The sequence below is a fragment of the Prionailurus bengalensis genome, chromosome C2 (genome assembly GCF_016509475.1).
Source record: "Prionailurus bengalensis isolate Pbe53 chromosome C2, Fcat_Pben_1.1_paternal_pri, whole genome shotgun sequence".
NCBI lineage: Eukaryota > Metazoa > Chordata > Mammalia > Carnivora > Felidae > Prionailurus > Prionailurus bengalensis.
The window spans coordinates 144,621,277-144,643,097 of record NC_057350.1 but is presented as its reverse complement, the minus strand read 5'-3'; the positions used below and the strand labels follow the sequence as shown (position 1 = coordinate 144,643,097).

At 37.3% G+C, this 21,821-nt stretch overlaps 1 protein-coding gene across 13 annotated transcripts in view; it reads left to right on the top strand.

The window, feature by feature from the left end:
* Positions 1-21,821, top strand: part of SLC4A7 (solute carrier family 4 member 7) — a 111,732-nt gene that overhangs the window by 21,307 nt on the left and 68,604 nt on the right. For 7 of the 13 annotated variants that reach the window (XM_043595568.1, XM_043595571.1, XM_043595566.1 and 4 more), the window contains exon 2: positions 20,915-20,996. In XM_043595568.1, the coding sequence (XP_043451503.1) occupies positions 20,915-20,996 (82 nt within the window). Of the gene's footprint in view, positions 1-11,806; positions 11,991-20,914; positions 20,997-21,821 lie in introns of those variants that run through there. The other 6 variants (XM_043595575.1, XM_043595572.1, XM_043595565.1 and 3 more) reach the window with 6 other exon arrangements.

Below are 21,821 nucleotides of genomic sequence, written 5' to 3'. Positions count from 1 at the left end.
CTTAGTGCAAATATGAATTGAACTACATCTCCTTCATCCCTAGCATTTACATGTGAAGTATTAACTGAGAAAAAGATGCTTTCCCAAGAACAGTTGCTACTTTTTATAATGATGTATTTTTTTCTTGAAAGTTTTTTTTTCTTTTTTTTAAGATTTATTTATTTGAGTAATCTCAGCACCCAACATGGGGCTTGAACTCATGACCCTGAGATCAAGAGTCACATGCTCCACCGACTGAGCCAGCCAGGTACCCCAGAAAGTTTTTTGATAAAACAATTTTTACTTTATAGTGAAATATATTTGTGAACTAGATTCTTCAGTTCTTTAATTCTCATGAAAATTATAGATAAATCTCAAAATATTTTTAAAAACAAAATTCCTGAAAGGCTATAGGTATTTGAAATACTTTTAAAAAAATGACTGTGTGTGTGGGGGGAGGTGCTGGGTGGCTCAGTTGGTTAAGCATCTGACTTCGGCTTAGGTCATGATCTCACAGTTTGTGAGTTTGAGCTCCGCATTGGACTCCGTGCTGACAGCTCAGAGCCTGGAGCCTGCTTCGGATTCTGTGTCTCCCTCTCTTTCTGCCCCTTCCCAGCTCGCACTCTGTGTCTCTTTCTCTCAAAAATAAGTAAACATTAAAAAAAAAAAAAATGACCGTAGGGTTGCCTGAGTGGCTCAGTCAGTTAAGCATCCAACTCTTGATTTTGGCTCAGGCCATGATCTCACAGTTCATGAGATGAAGCCCTGCGTCGGGCTGTATACTGACAGTGTGAAGCCTGGTTGGGATTTTCTCTCTCCCCCACCTCTCTCTGTCTCTCCTCCACTTATGTGCACTCTCTCTAAAACTAAAGAAATTAAAAAAAAAAAAAAGACTGTAAGTCTGCTTCACTATAACACATTGATTATTCAGTGTGCATTGTAAAATGCCCATATAAAAAAATATAGCTGTCATTTCCTAAATATTCTAATATATAAATGGAACAATTTATTCAGTAGCTCTGTACCGTCTGATCTGAATGACGTTAATAATGTTCAGGCTTCTTAACGCAGCTCCCACAGAAGTTTTTTCAAACCCTGAATTTCCTGCCTGAAACGTGAACTCTCCATTATCATTGGACATCCTGCATGTCTGACGATCGCCACCAGATGGTGATCTTATACGTTGATAAAGCCGGATCCTTGGTGAAAACTGAATTGGTTGCCCAAATTAAGCCATGTGAACTCAGCAGTGGTATTTAGCAATGGTGAAGGGTGTGGACTCGCTATGCTTCCCTCTGAAACATGTTTTAAAATGAGGTATGTTTTCATTTGTTTTGGAGGGTTTTTTCTTTTCTTGGCTTTTCGGTTCACGTTTATCTATGGGAAACCAAAGTAAAATAATATCCCCATAACTTTATTACAATACTGATGCTAATTTATTGTGTTAAAGTTTTTGCTTTTGATCGGAGTTATTTTATGGCTGTTACCAAATTTCTGATAGATTTAAAGTAGTATTTCAAAGTAATTAGGTGAGTGTGTTTGTGATTCAGTACATTTTACTTACAATTCCCTAAATGAGGCATAGAAGCAACTAAAGTTATATGTAGAACAAATAAAACTATATGTAGTTCAACTTCGGGGAAGGTGCGTGGCCTGGTGGAAAGAGCATAGGCTTTGAAGTCAGATGGCCGTGGATCGGAAAGTGATCAGCTGTGTTACCTTGCAGAGTTCTTGTGAGGATTGAAAATAAGGCTTGTAAGTGGCTCTCTGAAAAGTGCATCTCCCTGGAGGCAAAATGGATGTGATTTAAAATTTTACCTTCTTCCAGTGTACCCGGTGGGGCCTTGGGAAAATGACTTAACTTTTTAGAGCCTAAGTTTCTTCTTTTATATATTTGGGATAGTAATACCTCCTCCTAGAAATGTTTAGGGTAGTAAATGAAAGAATGCATGTAAGGCATAGAGAAAGTTTTAATAAATAATATCTGTTACTTTTGTCCTCTGATACCATACAAGCTAGTAATGACCCCAGTGTAGGTCTATGTGTAGTAAGAAATACAACTAAATTCCTGTCCATTGCTGTTAAGGGAGATTGTTCTTCCCACGTCTCTTTTTTTTAAAGAGTTTAGGAAAATATGAGAATGTAGCAACTTAAGTTAAAGAATTTAAAACATGTTTTTCTTTTAATTAAGAAAAAATGCGGCTCCCCCCCCCCCCCCCTTTTTCCTGGGCAGATAAAGAAACTTCACTGGGTCCTTTGCTTTATGTCAGCAGCATCCTTTACATCGTTAGCCATCACGCCTGTATTGTGTTCCTCTGTGGTCGTCCTTGCCCCGTCAGTAGTTTCACTTGCCATGAGGGAGGTCTAGAAGCAGATGATCCTCCTTCTGACTGTTGTCACAAGGCCAGTGCAGCCTAACACGCATCATAGTGCCTCTGTCATGCACCTCACTTCATCTCCTCATGGGGGCATTTTATTATCTCACATCATCCCAAGAAGAAGGGTGAGTACCGTGAGATGCTTTGAGGGGGACAGACTGCATTCACATAACTTATTGTAGTATGTAGTTCTGATTGTTCTATTTTATCATTGTTGTTAATGTCCTGTGTATGTAAGTTATACATAGCTATATGCACAGGAAGAACATATACAGGGTTTGGTACCATCCGTGGTTTCAGGCATCCCCTGGGGGTGTTGGAACGAATCCCCGCTGGTCAGGGGACTGCTGTACTGGAAAAGTGACTTCACATTTGTAAAGGGAACTTAAATGCAGATTTCATGTTTTTAAAATCATTTTGATTCCTGTACAATTCTACACCACACTTAACGTTTCTAGATTTTTTCCCCCTTTGGCTGATTAAAATTCACAATTAGAATTCTGTTTTTGTATTATTTTTTCCTGAATTTAAGATAAAAAAATCAGTTTATGTGATTATGTAATTTTCTGACCATGATGCTGAGAAAATGCTAGTTTCTTCCCACTGTGCCTACAAATTTATTCTTTTTTTTTAAAGTTTCTATTTAAATTCTAGTATAGTTAACATACAGTGCAATATTAGTTTCAGGTGTACGATACAGTGATTCAGCACTTCCATACAAGACCCTGTGCTCACCACAAGTGTTCTCCTTAATCCCCATCCCCTATTTTACCCATTCTCCCACCCACCTCCCACCCACCTCCCACCTGGTAACCCATCACAAATGAGCAAAGGAATAAAAAAGAGAGGCAAACCAAGAAACAGACACTTAACTACAAATTCATTAAAAAAAAAAAAAAAAATGGCGGGGTGCCTGGGTGGCTCAGTCCGTTAAGCGTCTGACTTCGGCTCAGGTCATGATCTCGCGGTTCGTGAGTTCAAGCCCCGCGTTGGGCTCTGTGCTGACAGCTCAGAGCCTGGAGCCTGTTTCAGATTCTGTGTCTCCCTCTCTCTTTCTGACCCTCCCCTGTTCATGCTCTGTCTCTCTGTCTCAAAATAAATAAATGTTAAAAAAAAATTAAAAAAAAATGGGAATGTGTTGAGGAAAATCTTGAACCGTCTTCTGACCTTGTGAAATATGCTTTCATAATGTTACTTGCCTTCGTATCAAAGTTGTATTTGTTAAAACATGAATTGGTCATAGTTTTGAAGAATTGACTAAACTGATAATTTTTCATTTTTAGGGACTTTTTAATGTTTATCTTTGGTATTAAATTTTATACTATATACTTATACTGTATACTGTATACTTAACATCTTTAGAGAACCATCATCTTTGTTGAAACAGACCAATGTATTATCCCCTATACTTTGTCTATGTTCATAGAAACGGTTACTCACAAATATGTTTTACCCTTTGTAAAACATGAAAATGTGATCGTATTAAACATAATAATTCTGCAGTTTGCTTTTTTCTTAACATATTAATTGATATTTATTGAGTACAACCTCCTAGTTCTGTCTCATTCTTTATATTCTACTACCGTGTAATGGTAATTAACTATTTCTGTTTGTTTACTTTCAGGTTGTGTTTTGTTTTTGCTAGTTTGAACAGTAAGCATGCTTGACCTTATCTTAATATTTTCGTGCTTTTATTTCTGTGGGGTAGATACTCAGAAGTTATATTGCTGCACAGGGAATATTCTTAAAGATTAAAATAAAATGGATTCTCGCTAGCTTATTCTCCAAAAATATAAGTTGAGAAATTTATATTCCCACTGAGAATTATGACAATGTCTGTGTCTCTTTACCTTCATCAGCTGTAGATGCTAATTACAATTTTTTTTTTTTTTTTTTTTTTTTTTGGCTAATCTGATGAGTAAAATTTGCTTAACCTCTAGTGAGAGTGTCCATCTTATCATATAGTTATTGGTCATTTGTATTTTCTCTTAAGGGAATTACTTGGTTCATATTCCTTGTCCATTTTCGTATTCCTTTTACTTCTTTTTTACATCAAGAAGCTTCTGGTATTAGAGATATTTAATGCCATGTCTGTCATGTCTACATATATTTCCTTGTGTTCTACTTTGTCTCTTTGTGATGTTCTTTGCTTTAGAGAAATGTTTGATTTTTTTTTTTTTTAATTTTTTTTCAACGTTTTTATTTATTTTTGGGACAGAGAGAGACAAAGCATGAACGGGGGAGGGGCAGAGAGAGAGGGAGACACAGAATCGGAAACAGGCTCCAGGCTCCGAGCCATCAGCCCAGAGCCTGACGCGGGGCTCGAACTCACGGACCGCGAGATCGTGACCTGGCTGAAGTCGGACGCTTAACCGACTGCGCCACCCAGGCGCCCCTGATTTTTTTTTTTTAAATGTTTGTTTAGTTTTGAGAGAGAGAGAGAGACAGAGCTTGAGCAGGGGCGGGCAGAGAGAGAGAGGGAGATACAGAATCCGAAGCAGGCTCCAGGCTCTGAGCTGTCAGCACAGAGCCCGACGCAGGGCTTGAACTCATGGACCACGAGATCATGACCTGAGCTGAAGTCGAACACTTAACTGACTGAGCCACCCAGACACCCCTGATTTTTTTTTTAATAGAGTGAAATAAATCTGTGTCAGTCTTTTTCTTTATGGCTTCTAGATTTCTCATCTTGCCTAAGAATATATCCTAACTCCAATAATATAAAATACTGTTTTAAATTTTAGGTATTACCCTTCTAATTATCTTAAAAAATTTTTTTTTTCATGTTTATTTATTTTTGAGAGAGACAGAGACAGAATGTGAGTGGGTTAGGGGCAGAGAGAAAGAGGGAGACACAGAATCCAAAGCAGGCTCCAGGCTCTGAGCTGTCAGCACAGAGCCTGATTCAGGGCTTGAATTCACGAGCTGTGAGATCATGACCTGAGCTGAAGTCGGACACTCAACCGACTGAGCCACCCAGGCACCCCTACCCTTCTAATTATCTTTAATCCACCTAGAATTAATTTTTACCTCTGGTTTGCTGTAGACAGCCGTATTTCAACAAAATGGAAAACCAAAGAAGTCTTTGCATTTAATAAATGCATTCCTTTCTGTTTCGTGACTCTCTTTTGTCTTACAAAATATTTAATATATCTATTATTTCTGTGCTGATACCATAGTCTTCATTATCATAGTTTTATAGTATACTGGAATGTTAGGCAAAGTGCTCCCCCTCCCCCAACTTTTTTCATGATTTTATTGGGAATCGATTATCTTAGAGATAGTGGAATCTTATGACTTGTATAAAGACTGAAGTCTTCAGTATTTTGCATTTTAAGGATTGCTTTTGGTATCTAGTCAATAATTTTATCATTTTTAGGCAGATTCTTTTTATTCTCATTATATTGAAGTCACATTGAAAGAGATCTACTTTTGGGGCGCCTGGGTGGCGCAGTCGGTTAAGCGTCCGACTTCAGCCAGGTCACGATCTCGCGGTCTGTGAGTTCGAGCCCCGTGTCGGGCTCTGGGCTGATGGCTCAGAGCCTGGAGCCTGTTTCCGATTCTGTGTCTCCCTCTCTCTCTGCCCTTCTCCCGTTCATGCTCTGTCTCTCTCTGTCCCAAAAATAAATAAACGTTGGAAAAAAAAAATTAAAAAAAAAAAAAAAGAAAGATCTATTTAATACTTGCGAGTTTCTTGAATGTCAGAGGTTTAGTGACATTTTCTAATGGTCCGATCATAAATCTTGATTCTGGAACTAGATAGTAATGTTTAAGTGATCCTTATACTCTAAATGTTTTTTAACATGGATTTCAAAATTTTAGAATTCACCAGAGGACACAGCTTAGAAGGCTTATTATAAATATTGCACAGAATGTAAATGTTAATCAGTCTTGATATAAAAATAAAAATCTAATTCAAAACAGAAATATTGAAGAGATTGTACGTGAAAAAGGTGTGTGTGTGCGTGTGTGTGTATGTGTGTATGTCAGGGGAGTGGTGTGTGAAAAATCCTTGTTTTTCTTTTTGTAAAATTAGCAGATACTGCCTAAAACGAGATATTATTTAAAGTTATGATGGCGACTCTCGTTATGAGAGAACAGTTACAAGATGGAAACAGAAAGTACCTCTGGTGAGTGGCTGTGGTATGCGAGGAATACTTCTTTGGGGAGTCTTGTGTTAAGACTTGATTTCTTCCACCACATACAGGTTAATTTAATAATTTACTTCAAAATGTAGTTGCTGTGTACTCATACCGAAAAATCTTTAGGATGTATTTTTAAATTGTTATGTACATAACAGTGACGTGTAACGTGGCTACCTTTTTTTGTAGGCATGTATATACTTCTGTTTGCACTACAGAAATGGAGACAAGGTTGAAAATGGAGCAGAGAGAACAAGGGAATAAAGGAGACTGTTTTGATTTACATAAGTGTATGGCTAAATGAAAGAAGCCTGATACAGAATAACAAATACAGTGGGATCTCACTTATTGCAGACTTATAGAAGTGGAGAGTAGAATGGATGATTGCCAGGATGAAATGAGGGGGGTGATGGTCAAAGGGTACAACGTTTCAGTTACACAAGATGATTAAGTTCTGGATATGTGTTATACACTACACAGTAACAGCATGCAGCTAACAATACTGTATTATATACTTACATTTTTTTAACAGACTAAGACAAATGTTCTTACCACACATAAACACATAATAATAATAATAATAATAATAATAATAATAGTAGTGGTAGTAGTAATAAATTGGGGAGGTGACAGGCAAGTCTGTGGCCTTGGTGGTGATGGTGGTTTTATGGGTGTGTGTTTATTCCCAAACTCATCAAGTTGTATGTATTTCATATGTACAGATTTCTACATGTCGACCATATCTCAGTAGATCACCTTAAAAAATAAAGATTGCTATTACATAAAACTGAAAAATCTTTAAAGAAATAGCCAGGTTAAAATTCCTGAGCTTATATATTGAGTTAATAGCTTTTTATCAAGAGTAGTGGAATAAAACTTTACCTTTCTCTTTAATCTGTAAACTTGATTTTTAACATTTAATTTGAATATTGGCTTTAGTAGTGCCCAGGATACCATCACAACAGGGAGCATGTTGGAGAAATGAATCTTTTGTATTTTGGTGAAGAGTTAATTTTGTTTTGCAATTTTGGAAATTAAAAATCTATGTATGTGATTCCTTCTTGTCTCCCTGCGAGCTCTTAACCTTCCTTTTCTCTTCCCCTGCCCATCCTCCTCCCCCTTCTTCTACCTAAATCCCTGTGCTCAGGGTTTTATAATCCAGTTGGGGGAGACCTATGCCTGACCAGGGTTTTAAGCTCTTAAGTACTAGTGGGGAGGGCCAAGATTTTCTATAGGAGGTAAATTTCAAGAGGCTATTGTAGGAATTGGTATTGAACCTGATTGTTTGCAGATGCTTTTTATTCTGGGTGTGATGTATTGAGAATTTTTGAAATCAGTTTTTCTGATTTCTATTTGCTTTTTTAAAATTTATGTTTACTTGCCAAGTATAAATCACAGAAAGGTTGAATATTTTTAAAATATGATAGGGGCGCCTGGGTGGCTCAGTCGGTTGAGCGTCCGACTTCAGCTCGGGTCATGATCTCACAGTCTGTGAGTTCGAGCCCCGCATCGGGCTCTGTGCTGACAGCTCAGAGCCCGGGGCCTGTTTCAGATTCTGTGTCTCCCTCTCTCTCTAACCCTCCCCCGTTCATGCTCTGTCTCTCTCTGTCTCAAAAATAAACATTAAAAAAAAATTAAAAATAATATGATAAATTATATGCTTTCGTGTAACTTGATGCCATTGGGGCTTCTAATTCTTAATCTGGTATAGGTCTTCAGTGAATTTAAGATTACATTTTGGGAAATAGATATTTCTATAGAAAATGCCATTTATTTGCTTTGTTAAAGTAAAGACTTTGATGGTACCGGGGAGCAAATGTGTCTACCCAAAAAGAATGTGTTTAATTTAATTGAGATTATATTTTATATGAATTTGGTAGACATTTTTTCATTCATGTTCAGTTAGAATTTTGTTTTAATCATTTCTGGTTGGATATTTTTTCCTTACATTTCTTTTTTTTTTTTTTTTAATGTTTTTATTTATTTTTGAGACAGAGAGAGAGCATGAGTGGGGAAGGGGCAGAGAGAGAGGGAGACACAGAATCTGAAACAGGCTCCAGGCCCTGAGCTGTCAGCACAGAGCCTGACGCGGGGCCCAAACTCACAGAGTGTGAGATCATGACCTGAGCTGAAGTTGGACACTTAACCAACTGAGCCACCCAGGCGCCCCTTCCTTATGCATAGTTGGAGTAGAGGAAAAGCATGGGCCGAGAAAGACTAGTTTTGAATCCTAAACCTACTGCTTACCAGATCTGTGACTTTGCAGAAGTAATTTAACATCTCTGAGCTTTAGTTAGAGTTGGGAGGATTTAATGAAATATCTGAAGGTTAAATGTGCTATAGAAAAACAGGATATATGCAATCGTGTTTAGCATAGTTTTGGCACATAATAGGTGCTCAATAAGTATTTTTATTATTTTCTAGAAACCCAGAATAACAGAATGATACTTTTTAGTCTTCGTTCTTTAAAATGTTTGTTGGGGGCGCCTGGGTGACTCAACTGGGTAAGTGTCCGACTTCAGCTCAGGGCATGATCTCACAGTTTGTGAGTTCGAGTCCTAGGGCTGTTGCTGTCAGTACAGAGCCTGCTTCAGATCCTCTGTTCCCCTCTCTCTGTCCCTCCCTGGCTTCTGTTCTCTTTCTCTCTCTCAAAAATAAAAAAATATTAAAAAAAAAACTTTTTACAATTCTTAAAAAAATAAATAAAATGTTACACAAACAATATCATAGAGAAACTAAAAAGAATATAATCCACTCACAACACTTTATTTACTTATTCATTATTTACTTATCTATTTTTAAGTCAACGCTGTGCTCCGTGTGGGGCTTCCAACTCATGACCCCAAGACCAAGAGTCACATGCTGCACAGACCGAGCCAGCCAGGTGCCCCCTCACCCACAGTCTTTAATTCTATATTTTAAACATAAAGCCTTTTGCAGTGCTTTAGCAGTGCTGTCCATGGACCCCTGCCAGTCCCTGAGATCAGGGGATCTGTAAGGTCAAAACTATTTTTATAGTAGTGCTAAGACATTATTTGCTTTTTCCACTGTTTTGGAATTTGTATTGATGGTGCAGACACAATGATGAGTGAAATGATGGGTCTCTTAGCCCAACACAAGGCAGAGGTACCAAACCGCACTGGGAGGCATTCTCTGTTTAAAAAGGGAAATGAATTTTTCACTTAAGGATGTCCTGATGAAGCACTATTTTAGTAAATCTGAACCTTTGAGTGCACACTGCTTTAATATTCTGAATGAGAAAATAGGAAGTATGCATGAAAACCCTTTCTGCTACATACTGAAGTACCAGTAATTGTCTGGAGTAAAAAACACTGGTGTGATTGCTTGAAATGTGAGTTCAAACTAGCTGCCTTTTTACTTGAAAGAAAAACTGCAGACTAAACTGTGGTTTATTCAGACTTCGCATTTGGCAGATATTTCTTTAAAAAGCTATGAAATGAGTGAACCTGCCACTTCAGGAAAAAACAGCTGGTAATATTTGTTACCAGTGATAATAAATCTAGCTTTCATGATAAAAAAGGAAATTTGGAAAACGTGTCTGCCAGCCTGACCTTGTCAGTTTCTTAGTAGTTGAATGTCTCTGATAAGATTACTGATATTAACAAGTGTAATTTTTAAAAATTGCATAATGAAATGTGAAGTTTGGAAAGTTTCTAGTACCCAGTGAAAACATATTTTGCAAATGGGTGAGCCATTCAAAGTGCATGATAGACCAGTGGATTTCAGTATACAATGTGTAACAACATTCATTTGTTTTATTTGTTTTAATATATTTCTTTATTTTTAAGAGAGACAGAGTGTGAGAGGGGGAGGTGCAGAGAGAGAGGGAGACACAGAATCTGAAACAGGCTCCAGGCTCTGAGCTGTCAGCACAGAGCCCGCTGTGGGGCTCGAACTCAAAAACTGTGAGATCATGACCTGAGCCGAAGTTGGTCGCTTTAACTGATTGAGCCACCCAGGTGACCCATCATTTGAAATTGTTTTAGATTCCACCTTGCAAACTGACATTTAAGCAATGACTACTTTTGGGATATCTGGCTGGCTCAGTAGAGCCATGTGACTCAATTTCAGGGTCCTGATCTTTATCTTGGGTGTAAAGCTTACTTATAAATAAACAAACAAATAAATAAGGAAAAAAAGACTAGTTCTTAAGTTTGGTGATAGGTATCAAAGAGGAATATCCACCTTACTTGAAAAGAATATTAAAACACTCTTCCCCTTTCCAACAGTATTATGTGAACCGGGAATTTTTTTTTTTTTAGTTGTGTATTTTGAGAGAGAGCTCACGTGCATGCACACACATACACGTGCGTGCACACACAGACACACACACACACATACGAGCGAGTAGGGGAGGAGCAGAGAGGAGAGAGAGAATCCCAGGCTGACCCCGTGCTGTCCATGCAGAGCGTGACACGAGGATCGATCTCATGAACTGCGAGATCGTGCTTGAGCAGAAATGAAGAGTTGGATGCTTAAGCGACTGAGCCACCCAGGCTCCCCAACCCGGGATTTTTTTATATAATTCAATCAAATAAATCGTATCCTCGATTAGAGAAGTGGATGTGAAAATCTAGTTGTCTTCTAATAAGTCAGATATTAGAGATGACCAAAAATGTAAAAGCCTTTTTTCTCACTAAATATTTTATTTTTGGAAATGATTATGTTTCAATAATGTTATTTACGTTAACATGCAATGATTTTATTGTTTTAAGTTGAATTTAAATATTTTAAAGCTTTCTCAGTTTTACTTCCACTATGATAAATACAGGTGTTAAACTTGTGTAAACAAAGGCCCTTTGAGGTCTTCTGTCATTTTTAGAGTGTAAGATTTTGAGTCTGAAAGTTGGAGCAGTGCTTCTCATTTCCTTTTTTCTCATTTAGCTGTTATCCATATGAATACTTCATTTTGGTTAGAATAATTATAAACCATAATATGATTTCCTCGTCTTGCTATTAATATAGTTACACCAAGTTGGCTTAAATGTGGTAATGATAAGACTTTTTTTTTGGTTGAAAACATCTTTGGGTCTTAACTGAAATTAATTGAAAGGGCTAGATTTAACCAGCCCTTGGGAGTTTTTCCTTCCTTCCCTCCAGTCATCCCCATATAGCTTTAGAGTATGTTGTCTTTCGAACTAACCCTGCAGAAAGGTTTCCGTTGAAAACTGATTGCTTTGTTTCTCTTTTGGTGTTTTCAGTTACAACTAAATGTGTGTATTATACTCGGAGTCTCTTCTGTGACCCTGTATAAGTTATTAGCTTGGAAGATTAGGTAACGTAGAAGACTGTGATTGGCTGTACCATGAGAGCAACTTAGAAGAGTTCATCTGTGCAAAGCACAGTGACCTAAATCAGATATGTACTCACTGTCCCTGGAATCTTCAAGGGACTTAACAGCATTACGTTGTCAAAGACAAGGCATTTATACGTTACCATGGAAAGATTTCGCCTGGAGAAGAAGTTACCTGTATGTATCTAGTTGTGATCTTGTGTTTTATTTACAAACAGATTTGGCTTTTTCAGTTTATTAGTGAAGCTTGAAGAAATGTCAGGCTTATTAGCACTGGCTTAGAATAGTATCATCCTCTGTGTCCTTGGCTGTGGAAGTCATCTGCTGAAAAGAGTAACTCCTTGTGAAAAGTTAGCAATGATTGTAGCATCTTTATTATTCTATAAAATTTGGTTTTTGATCAGTTAATATTACTTGAATAAGGCTTTTAAAAATTATTTTTGGCCAGGCTGTTGGGAAAGAGATTAATTTGTGGTAGGCATCTTCTGATGCTGTTTTAATAACAGATTTTGTAAATCTCAAGTGTCAAAAAAGGATGTGACTAGATTTATGAATATATTGTTAATCTTTGCCTTTCTTTTTTTCCTCAATATTATGCCTTTGACATGTTAAAGTTTGACTTTTGATCATTTGGCCAAGAAAATACACATCACAGATTTTGCTTTTGCAGGTAGGAAAATGACTTAGGCGAAGAATTAGTGAAATGTGTTATGTAGTTATAAAATCTGTTTCACATAAAACCTCATTTGTTTGATTATGCTGCGAATTCTTGCTTGTGAATTGAATTTAGGTTTTATCATGTGTCGATGATGGGCTTTTTTGTTTTTAAACCAATTTACTAAATTTCAAAATATTGAGTACCTTTGTATGTTTGAGCTTTAATTGTGTTCGTAAGGAGTTTTTGAGTGAATCCAGTATAAATTTTTAGCCGAGTGTCTTGTCCTTTGAAACATACTCGACATTCAGGTATTTATTAGAGAACTTAACTAAGAGTCCTGCTCAATGTTAGGATATAGTGGTGAGGAAAACAGACACGATTTCCCACATCTTGGAACTTATTTTTCTACTGGAAGATAGTAGAAAGAAGTTAAATGAGTAGTTGCATAAACATGTAAAGAAAGCCAAAGAAGTAGTTACACAAATATGTGATTATAAGTTTTGAGAAATGGTGTAAAGAAAAAGTACTATGTGTCCTCAACATATGTTTTAGTGACCTTGGTCTGTTGTCTAGTGGATAAAGAACCCATCTAATTGGGACTAGAGACCTGGCGTTTAATTTTAGTTCTTTGACCAGCTCAGTGTGATCTTAAGTCACTTAAGCTTTGTGCGTGTGTGTGTGTGCACGTGCATGTGTGTGTGTGTAAAATGTACATATAAAATCAGAAAATTGAACCAAAAAAGTAAAACCTGTCGATACCTATGAGGTCTCATATATTCATTAGGAACGGAAAAGACAATTCATTTACCTCTGGATTTCTCATCACTGGGAGCCATGCAGCTATAAAGTAATTGTTGAGCTGGACATTTGACTGTATTGGCTTTTCATTCTCTGATATATCCCTGGTACCTGGCATAATGCTTGGCACACAGTATGCACTCACTAAATATTTGTTGAATGAATGGATGAGTTCCTTAATTGCTAGTCTTTAAATGAATGAGATTTCTTTCATCATCTGTTGGATTTATGGGGATCCAGGGGTATTATCCAGGGGAAGAAGAGGCAAACAGACCATATTGCTGAGGGATTTCCTGCCTGTCTCCTGTTGGGTTTTCACTAGAAAAATGCAATGGAACTCTAAAAATACCTAGGTAATGAGAACCCCATGCTGACTGAAGATGGGGAATCATGATAGGAAACCTACTGGGCCTTCTTTTGCTGAAAAACATCTATTGGATCTTTGTGTGTGCATGGTTTCTTCCCTTTGGTGCAGAATGCCTGTGCCTTTCTATGCATTTATACCACCAATGAAGTCTACATCGTTTCTTTAAAAACCTGTTTTGGAAATGGATTTTGTTACTATGCTTATTTCTGTCAATAACTATATACATATTTGATAACCCTAAAATAAGCGATTTCTATATGGTTTTTTTTGGTGTGATGTACTGAATTAGAACTTGGAATGAATGCATCTCCTCGTAGAAATAAAGTAACAAATATTTGTGATTTATAATTTCAAGTAGAACCCTGATGAGGCTTTCCATTTGCCCATGACTCTTGTGCCTTGTAATGAAGCGTGTGACAGTAGAGTGTCTCCAGTGATCCTCTTTACTGTTGGAGGCCATTAATTGCCAGTTTTTATTGCCCCATACCTCTTTCAGCTTTCTTACTCTTACATTCTTCCATTTATTTTTTTTTTTTTAATTTTTTTTTTTAACGTTTATTTATTTTTGGGACAGAGAGAGACAGAGCATGAACAGGGGAGGGGCAGAGAGAGAGGGAGATACAGAATCGGAAGCAGGCTCCAGGCTCCGAGCCATCAGCCCAGAGCCCGACGCGGGGCTCGAACTCACGGACCGCGAGATCACGACCTGAGCCGGAGTCGGACGCTTAACCGACCGAGCCACCCAGGCGCCCCTACATTCTTCCATTTCTTCACTTTTTTCTTTTGAAATTTTTCTTTTAAAACTCATTGTCTTTAGTTTTAACGGTGGTATTTGAAATAAATTTCTGAAGGCTTTTTGCACTTGATCTTAGCCAAAAGGCCGAGAAGCGATTGAAGGCTTTTTGTTACAGTGTTTGAATCTGCTCAGTTCCTCCTGTGTCTGGGGACAAAGCATTTTTCTCAAGGCTTCAAAATTTTCTTTTTTTTTTTTTTTTTTTTTTCCTGTGGGGATTGCATGATTGCCTGAGTTTAAAATTTTTAGTTACAGGCGCCTGGGTGGCTCAGTCAGTTAAGTGTGTTAAGTGTCTGACTCTTGATTTTGGCTGAGGTCATGATCTCGGGGTTCGTGAGATTGATGCCTGCTTTGGGCTCTGTTCTGACTGCGCAGAGCCTACTTGGGATTCTCTGTCTCCCTCTCTCTGCCCCTCCCTGCTTGCATGTGCACGTTCTCTCTTTCTCAAATTAATAAACATTAAAAAAATAAAAATAATATTTGCAATTTTAAATTTGCAATAATTTCCCATATACCTTTTATTTCTTTTCCGCTTTTTTTTTTTTAGAGTAATGAATGGATTAAAAAATACTAAATGAGTTCTTTAGAAACTATGAATATCATTCTTTGGCTTTTTATTTTATGAAATGGTGGTCATTGATTATTGATCTCCCTTTAACTGGATTAGGAAAGATTATTTGCCTTACTCTTAAGCTTTTTGGCCATAAATTTAAAATTTTCTAATTAAGTTCACCTCTTGGTGGTAGTTGGGGATATGGTTGGGAATTGGAATTATTTGGAGGAAATTTGTATTTTGGGGGACAACATTGTTATTTATATATACTTTGGTAAATTACCTTGCACATTTTGGGGGTAATCTTCTAACATACAGATCAATTTTTAGAACTCTACTAATAGATTTGGGGTTCTGTGTATTACAATGAAAGTGTATAATAATTTTACAGTATTGTGAATTGGAATGTACTTTTCATTTTCTGAAGGATCAAAACCATGTAAATGAAGCTGGCAGTGGTCCCAGGCAGGCCTACTAAAATGATTAAGGGCACGAAGCAGTCTTTAGTGAAGAGCAGTTTAAATATGTAGGACTTCAGTCTGAATCATAACCCAAGGACGTGGTATTCAAACTTCGGTGTGCATCAGAATCACATAAGGAGGTCATTATACATAGACACACTCGTTCTTCATCTCAGCCTCCTGAATCAGCATGTCTAATGTAGAGCAACGGCAGGTGAATTTTAACAAGTTCTTTAGGTATGTCTGAATTTACAATACGTTAAAAAAAATCTCTTAAAAAATTTTGTTTAATGTTTATTTGTTTTTTGAGGGAGGGAGAGAGAGTAAGTGGGAGAGGAGCAGAGAGAGAGGGAAACATGGAATCGGAAGCAGACTCCAGGCTCCGAGCTGTCAGCACAGAGCCCGACGTGGGGCTTGAACTCACAAACTATGAGATCATGACCTGAGCCGAAGTCGGACACTTAACCCACTGAGCCACCCAGGTGCCGCCACCCCCCCACCCCGCCCTCGCCCCCTGCTGCAATCCCTTAAAGTAATAGTTTTATATTGTTATGAAAGTTAGTTGCAGCATCTTGGCATTTTCTCCTAGATACTTACGTAGGCATTTCCTGTGAATAATTCTATATGACCATAATACTGTTCAGGATACATTTTAAGCCTTCACTTCACTTTTAATTAGGAAACTAATAGATATTTGTTTGTAACTCATAAGGCTTATCTAATCTAGGGAAGCATTTTTTGTAGAAACACAGAATAGTTTCCTCATTTAGTTCAGTAAAAATGGGAGCCTTTTGGGTGGGTTATGCCCTGTGCTTGGCATTTTCATGTAGTATCTCCTCCCACCGTGCACCAAGATAGATAGGTAAATGACTTTCAGAACATGGCGTACTTAAGCCTCTGTATTCACACAGTTAAAATAAATCAAAGCAATGTAAACAATAATGAATTCAGAAGTCTGTCTCTACTGCCATGGGTAATAAGTTTTTCTTTTTCTTGTATGTCCTTCCCAGTGTTTCGTTATGCAAAATCAGATGTTCCTATTCTGGGGGTTTTCTTACACAGAAAGTGGCAGACCATATATATTGTTCTCTACCTTGGTATATTTCATTTTATAATAGATCTTAGATATTTTTTCATGCCCGTACATAGACTGTCCTCGTTTTTTTTTTTCTTCCCCCCAGTAGCTTGGTATTCCATTGGTGTGTAGCCATACCTCTATTAAGGGACTCTTGGGTTGTGTCCAGTCTTTTCCCGTTATAAGCTGCAATAAATAAATAACCTTGTGCATGTGTCCTTTCATACATAGAGAATTTAAATTTTCATTATGATCTTTTATGGCTAATTCTTAAATCTATTGTCTTCTTTATTATGGAACACTGGTACTCTGAATAGTTACCTTATTTTATAAATAGAAATGGGATAGAAATTCGACATTAAGGCAAAATAATTTTTTTAAGATTAGAGTGAGTCAGTCTTACATTGACATACTTTGGGTGCTTTTTTAATTCTTCCGTGTATTTGAATTTTCTCAATGCCTTAGCATTATTTCTTTTTAGGAAGACTTCATAGGCATCGGCCTATGTCACTTATCTGATGTTAAGAACATTTTGATGTCAGGGGTTGCTCTTTGCTGTTACTGGTTTTAGTTTTCCACTATATTCTTGGAGTTAAAAAATGAGGAAGAGTTTTTTTTCTAGATGCTAATGTAAAAATAAGTGATATTTTAACAGATAGAAATTTGAATTCATTCTCCTTTTAAATGACTAAAATTAAACATGTTTGTAACAAAAAAAATCTACACGCTACATGTGTGTGTAATTGCTTTCCTAATCATTAGTGTGAGACAGTGTTAGCAGTTTCAAAGTTAGCCTTCCGAAGATTTATTACGTACGTGCATTTTTTTGTATATATGTCAACGCAAATGTAGTTTATACGGTATATTAACATACTTTATGTTATATATTTGAAGCATTATCCTAAAATGATAGGATTTTAAATGCAGTCTATTTAATTCAGAAATGTATTACCCCCTTGAAGCATTGATAGCTTTGTTCTTAGCGATTTTCAGTATTTAGCCTTATGCAGCCTGAATACTTTGTTGTATTACTCGTAATATGTCAAGATGACCAATTTGTGTGGCTTCCTTAATGTAAATGCATTATAGCAGGTTGCCTTTTTGATTCATGTTGCACAGCTGTCGAAAAGCTACGAGAAATTTTTAAGAGAAGGGAGAAATGCAGACGAACCCTCCCCCCAACCCTGTCTTTACAGAACTAGTAAATTTTTAGACTTTAAAAGTTTGAACTTTAGTTTGTTCTGCAAGTTACACATGAAGACATTCTTGTTGAAAGCCCAGTCACAATAAAATGATCTTCTTACCTGGCTTTAAGTTAAGTGACTTAGTTAAGGCTTCACAGACACTATGGAACGGGAGCAAAGCTGGGTGGGTCAGGAGGGGATATGCTGATGGCACCCTTTTTTCAACATGTCACTTTTTGGACATATTGGGAGGATTTTTGTATGATAGATGTTTAGGTGTCCAACTTAAGCTATTTTTGAGTGTTAGCTGATCGTGTTGGTAATACATCTAAACATGTAAGTGTATCTGTGTAGAAAGAAAACAGGTTTTTTTTGCATAGGGCTAAGAGAAAAATGTTTTGCTTCCTAGCTTTCTATCTTGGCAATTGTTCCTGCTAATGAAAGTTTGGAATGGGAGCAGTTAATCCCTTTAAGAATACACAGTATGCTACCTCTTGGATAATTGTCCTTCAGGAGACTGCTTGTGTTTTGTACCTGGGCATGAAATCACTGGAGGAGAGCTACAAATTTTAGAGTGTGACATGCTTAATGGGTGGTAATTACTAACTACTCTTTCTTGTACTGTGTGTGTGTGTGTGTGTGTGTGTGTGTGTGTGTGTGTATTCCTATACTTTCTACTCTAGCCTTTCCTCATTACTAAGGGTGTATGATTGTTGTGAGGCAGTTTGAAGAACCGTAAATCGTGTTTGTTTTTGGTCTTCTTTGTTAGTCCATTATATGAAAATATCTTGGAGTCTACACAGCCTGCTTCCTACTCCTTTAGATATGGAACCTTAGTAAGTCGTTTAGCTTCTCTGAGTTTTCTGTATTAAATTGAACACCAGTCCTTCAAAGTCCTATACAACAACCTCTTGATAGCCAAATCTATCTGATTATATATTTGGATATCTAATCTTCAGAAAGTAAGTTTGGATATCAAGATCTGCATTGCCTTAATGTACTGTTTCTGGGTTTCGGGGAAGTTTTGGGAAGCATATAATTGAGGGTTTGGGTAGCAGGGGATTTGTTTAAAAACTTAATCAAATTGTTTCAGTTTCTGAATTTTCAGATAAGAGAACTTAGACACAGAGTTTAGATAATAAGGAACAGTTGTGTATGAATCTAGTGTATACATTGAAAAAAGGTATATACAAAAGTGTGATATTGTAGATCAGAAGTAGGAGGAGATTTCAGAAGATCATTTTAACCAACCTCCTATTTGATTCTTTCTTAAAGTAGTCTTTCAGTTTATGCTTGGACATTGACAGTGGTTAGAAGCTAACTGTGTCAACGGTTTCTTTCTGGTTTATTCTGAGTGTTAGAGGAGATCCGGGACTATAAGATCACCCATAAAAATGGGAATGGCTGAAAACGTGTCTTGCAAAACTTGAAAAGTACTATAATTGGATGGATAAAAAGTATTCTTGAAAAGTAATACTCAGTGGACCATTAATGTTGTAATTAATGTTGCTATTATTATTATTATTATTATTGTTGTTGTTTAATTCTCTTCTATAACTCCAGTGGTCTCTGTTGCCTGCAAAAGTACCAATCATAGCATAAGGACCTTCAAAGAGAATGAATTAGATTCATTTTCTTTCTTGAAAGCTCTTTACTCCTGCTTTTGGAAGGTTTGTAATACTTCGATTCCATCTGAGTCAGAACAGTGTCCATTTCCTGTTGCCCGTCCTTTTGCCTGCTTTGAACAACTGGATCCAGGGTATCCACCTGTGTCTTCATCAAGCCCCCAGCCCCTTCCAGGTCATTTCTGGGTCTTTAGCCTCTTCCCTGACCATCCTTTTCCTTGCGTTCATCTTTTGCTTTGATTCTTTGGCAAAACCATCATAGGCTGGGCCCTCTCCGGTGTGATTGGTTTGCTGAACGACGTTTCGTATCCTGGGTTCCTCAGTGGGCCGCGTATGCAGCACAGATTCTGTGGGCTGCCCCGTGTTCCTCTCGAAGTTCAGCCGGGCTTGTTCAATATCGGCCAGCTCTTGCTCAGATCCTTGGCATATCTTTGCAAACTCTTGAAAGTCTTCCTTCAGCGTGTCTCCCTGGTCCCGGGCTTGGTTGGACATAGCAGAGTCCTTGTCCACTGTTGCCTCCTTGTCCACTGTTCTCTAGTATTAAAATGGAATAGACTTTGCTGAGGAACTGCAAGTGGTGGCGTCCTCCTTGCCCGCCCAGTCTGGGTGCCCCTGTGGTAGTCATGTTAGACAAGGTGCAAGGCCTCCGAGCGTTGGGAAACGTTGGCCAGGCCGAGTATTTCCTTGCACAGCTGCAGTTGACCCATGCCGGGCCAGGGTCCAGGGAGGGCTACAGCTCAAATTGAAGACTTTTTGAGGGAAGGGCATCTGCTCGTCTGTCTCTGTCTGTGGCACAGAATCTCGAGCGTCATAACGTTCCTTTCAAAGTTAAGTTAGAAGCTTCAGAAGGGAAGTTAAAGCTAAAATTGTATTCTCTTAAAAACAGTCTCTGCAATATTTTACCATATAGATGTTTCTTTTTGTTGAACTGAGGAAGGGAACAAATATGAAGGTAGACTTAGACAACTCAAAGTTAGGATCTCCTTAAAGGTTAAATTTTGTCACAGCTTTTTCTTTGCAGAGAAATGAAAAGTTCTTCTAATTTTGACTGGCTCTTGATTAATTTGCAAGTGGAAGTGGTGCTACATATTTAATCTATAGACTCATTTTTGATCATTTTATGTGGAACCATAATACAACCCAGTATAGCTGCATTCAGTGTTCACTTTTAACTAGAGGACCTAAGAGCAAAGAACAATAAAGAAAACATTCCATATTGATATCTAAGGGTCACCCCTCAGCCCCAGTTTTCTCTCATTTCTGATCTGGATGGTCTTTCTGTTGAAGTGAATATACATACCAGTTACTTAGTAAACTGCCATAGAAGGACCAGTGAAAAATTGTCACCTCAATTCTTACCAAGAAATTTTGAAATAATCTTCTGTGGATTGGGGGGGGAGAAAAGCCTAGAGGAATAATTTAAAAAGAATGCAGTTAGGTATAATAAGAATTGAATTATTTGCGAGGTTCTTTGCGAGAAAGGTAATCTGTTATCTGTTTTTTAACTATTTCAAATAATGCCCCTATTAGTAGAAGGTCCTTGGTGTATATTGATGTCATGAGTAAATGAGAATAATTTCATTTTAGGGTCCTGATGAAGAAGCCGTTGTGGATCTTGGCAAAACCAGCTCAACTGTGAACACCAAGTTTGAAAAAGAAGAACTAGAAAGTAAGTTTGTTTAAAATACCTTGTGTATAGCAGGATAAATTACTAATGAAAGTTTGTTACTGTTCTTTAAACTTTACCTGCTATTTGTGGAACTTTTCGTTTTTGTGAGGTAGAGCATACAATTTGGGAGAATGTTTTAACGCTTTTCTAAATAGAGTTTAAGGGATAATACAGCAAACACCCATGTAACCATACTCATATCTGTTAATAGAACTTTCCTTGATTATCTTTGTTGAAAGTATTGAGATAACGTAGATTTCAGAATCTATGGTTTTCAGACTTCATTGGTGGTTACCATTACTTGCCTTGGGAAATTGAAATACCACAGTTGCAAAATCAGTTGATTCTTTTTTTTTTTTTTTTTCATTTCTAGCAAGCTACGTAATATGTGTTTTTAGCAAACTAGAGTGCCAGACTAATAAGCTACAGTTATCACTAGTTGTCATCTAGACGTTCATATTCTAGGTCTGTTACATCAGCCTTTTGAAGTGCTGTAATAACCTCAGCATAGAATTATGGAGCAAATGAATTATTTGCTAGTCTGTCTTCCAGGAACAAGTCTTGGCAAATGGTTTCTTTTTTTTTTTTTTCCTTTTGAAATAATTTTGGATTTACAGAAGAGTTGCAAAGATAGTACAGAGTGTTCCTGTATACCCTTCACCCAGCTTTTTAAAATTTTAGCATGACCATCATAAGTTAATGAAAATGAAGAAAGATATTGGTGTATTTCTGTTAACTAGAGTACAAATTTTATTCGGATTTCACCAGTTTTTGTACTGATGTGCATTTTCTGTTCCAGGATCCAGTTGAACAGTTCAGGATCTG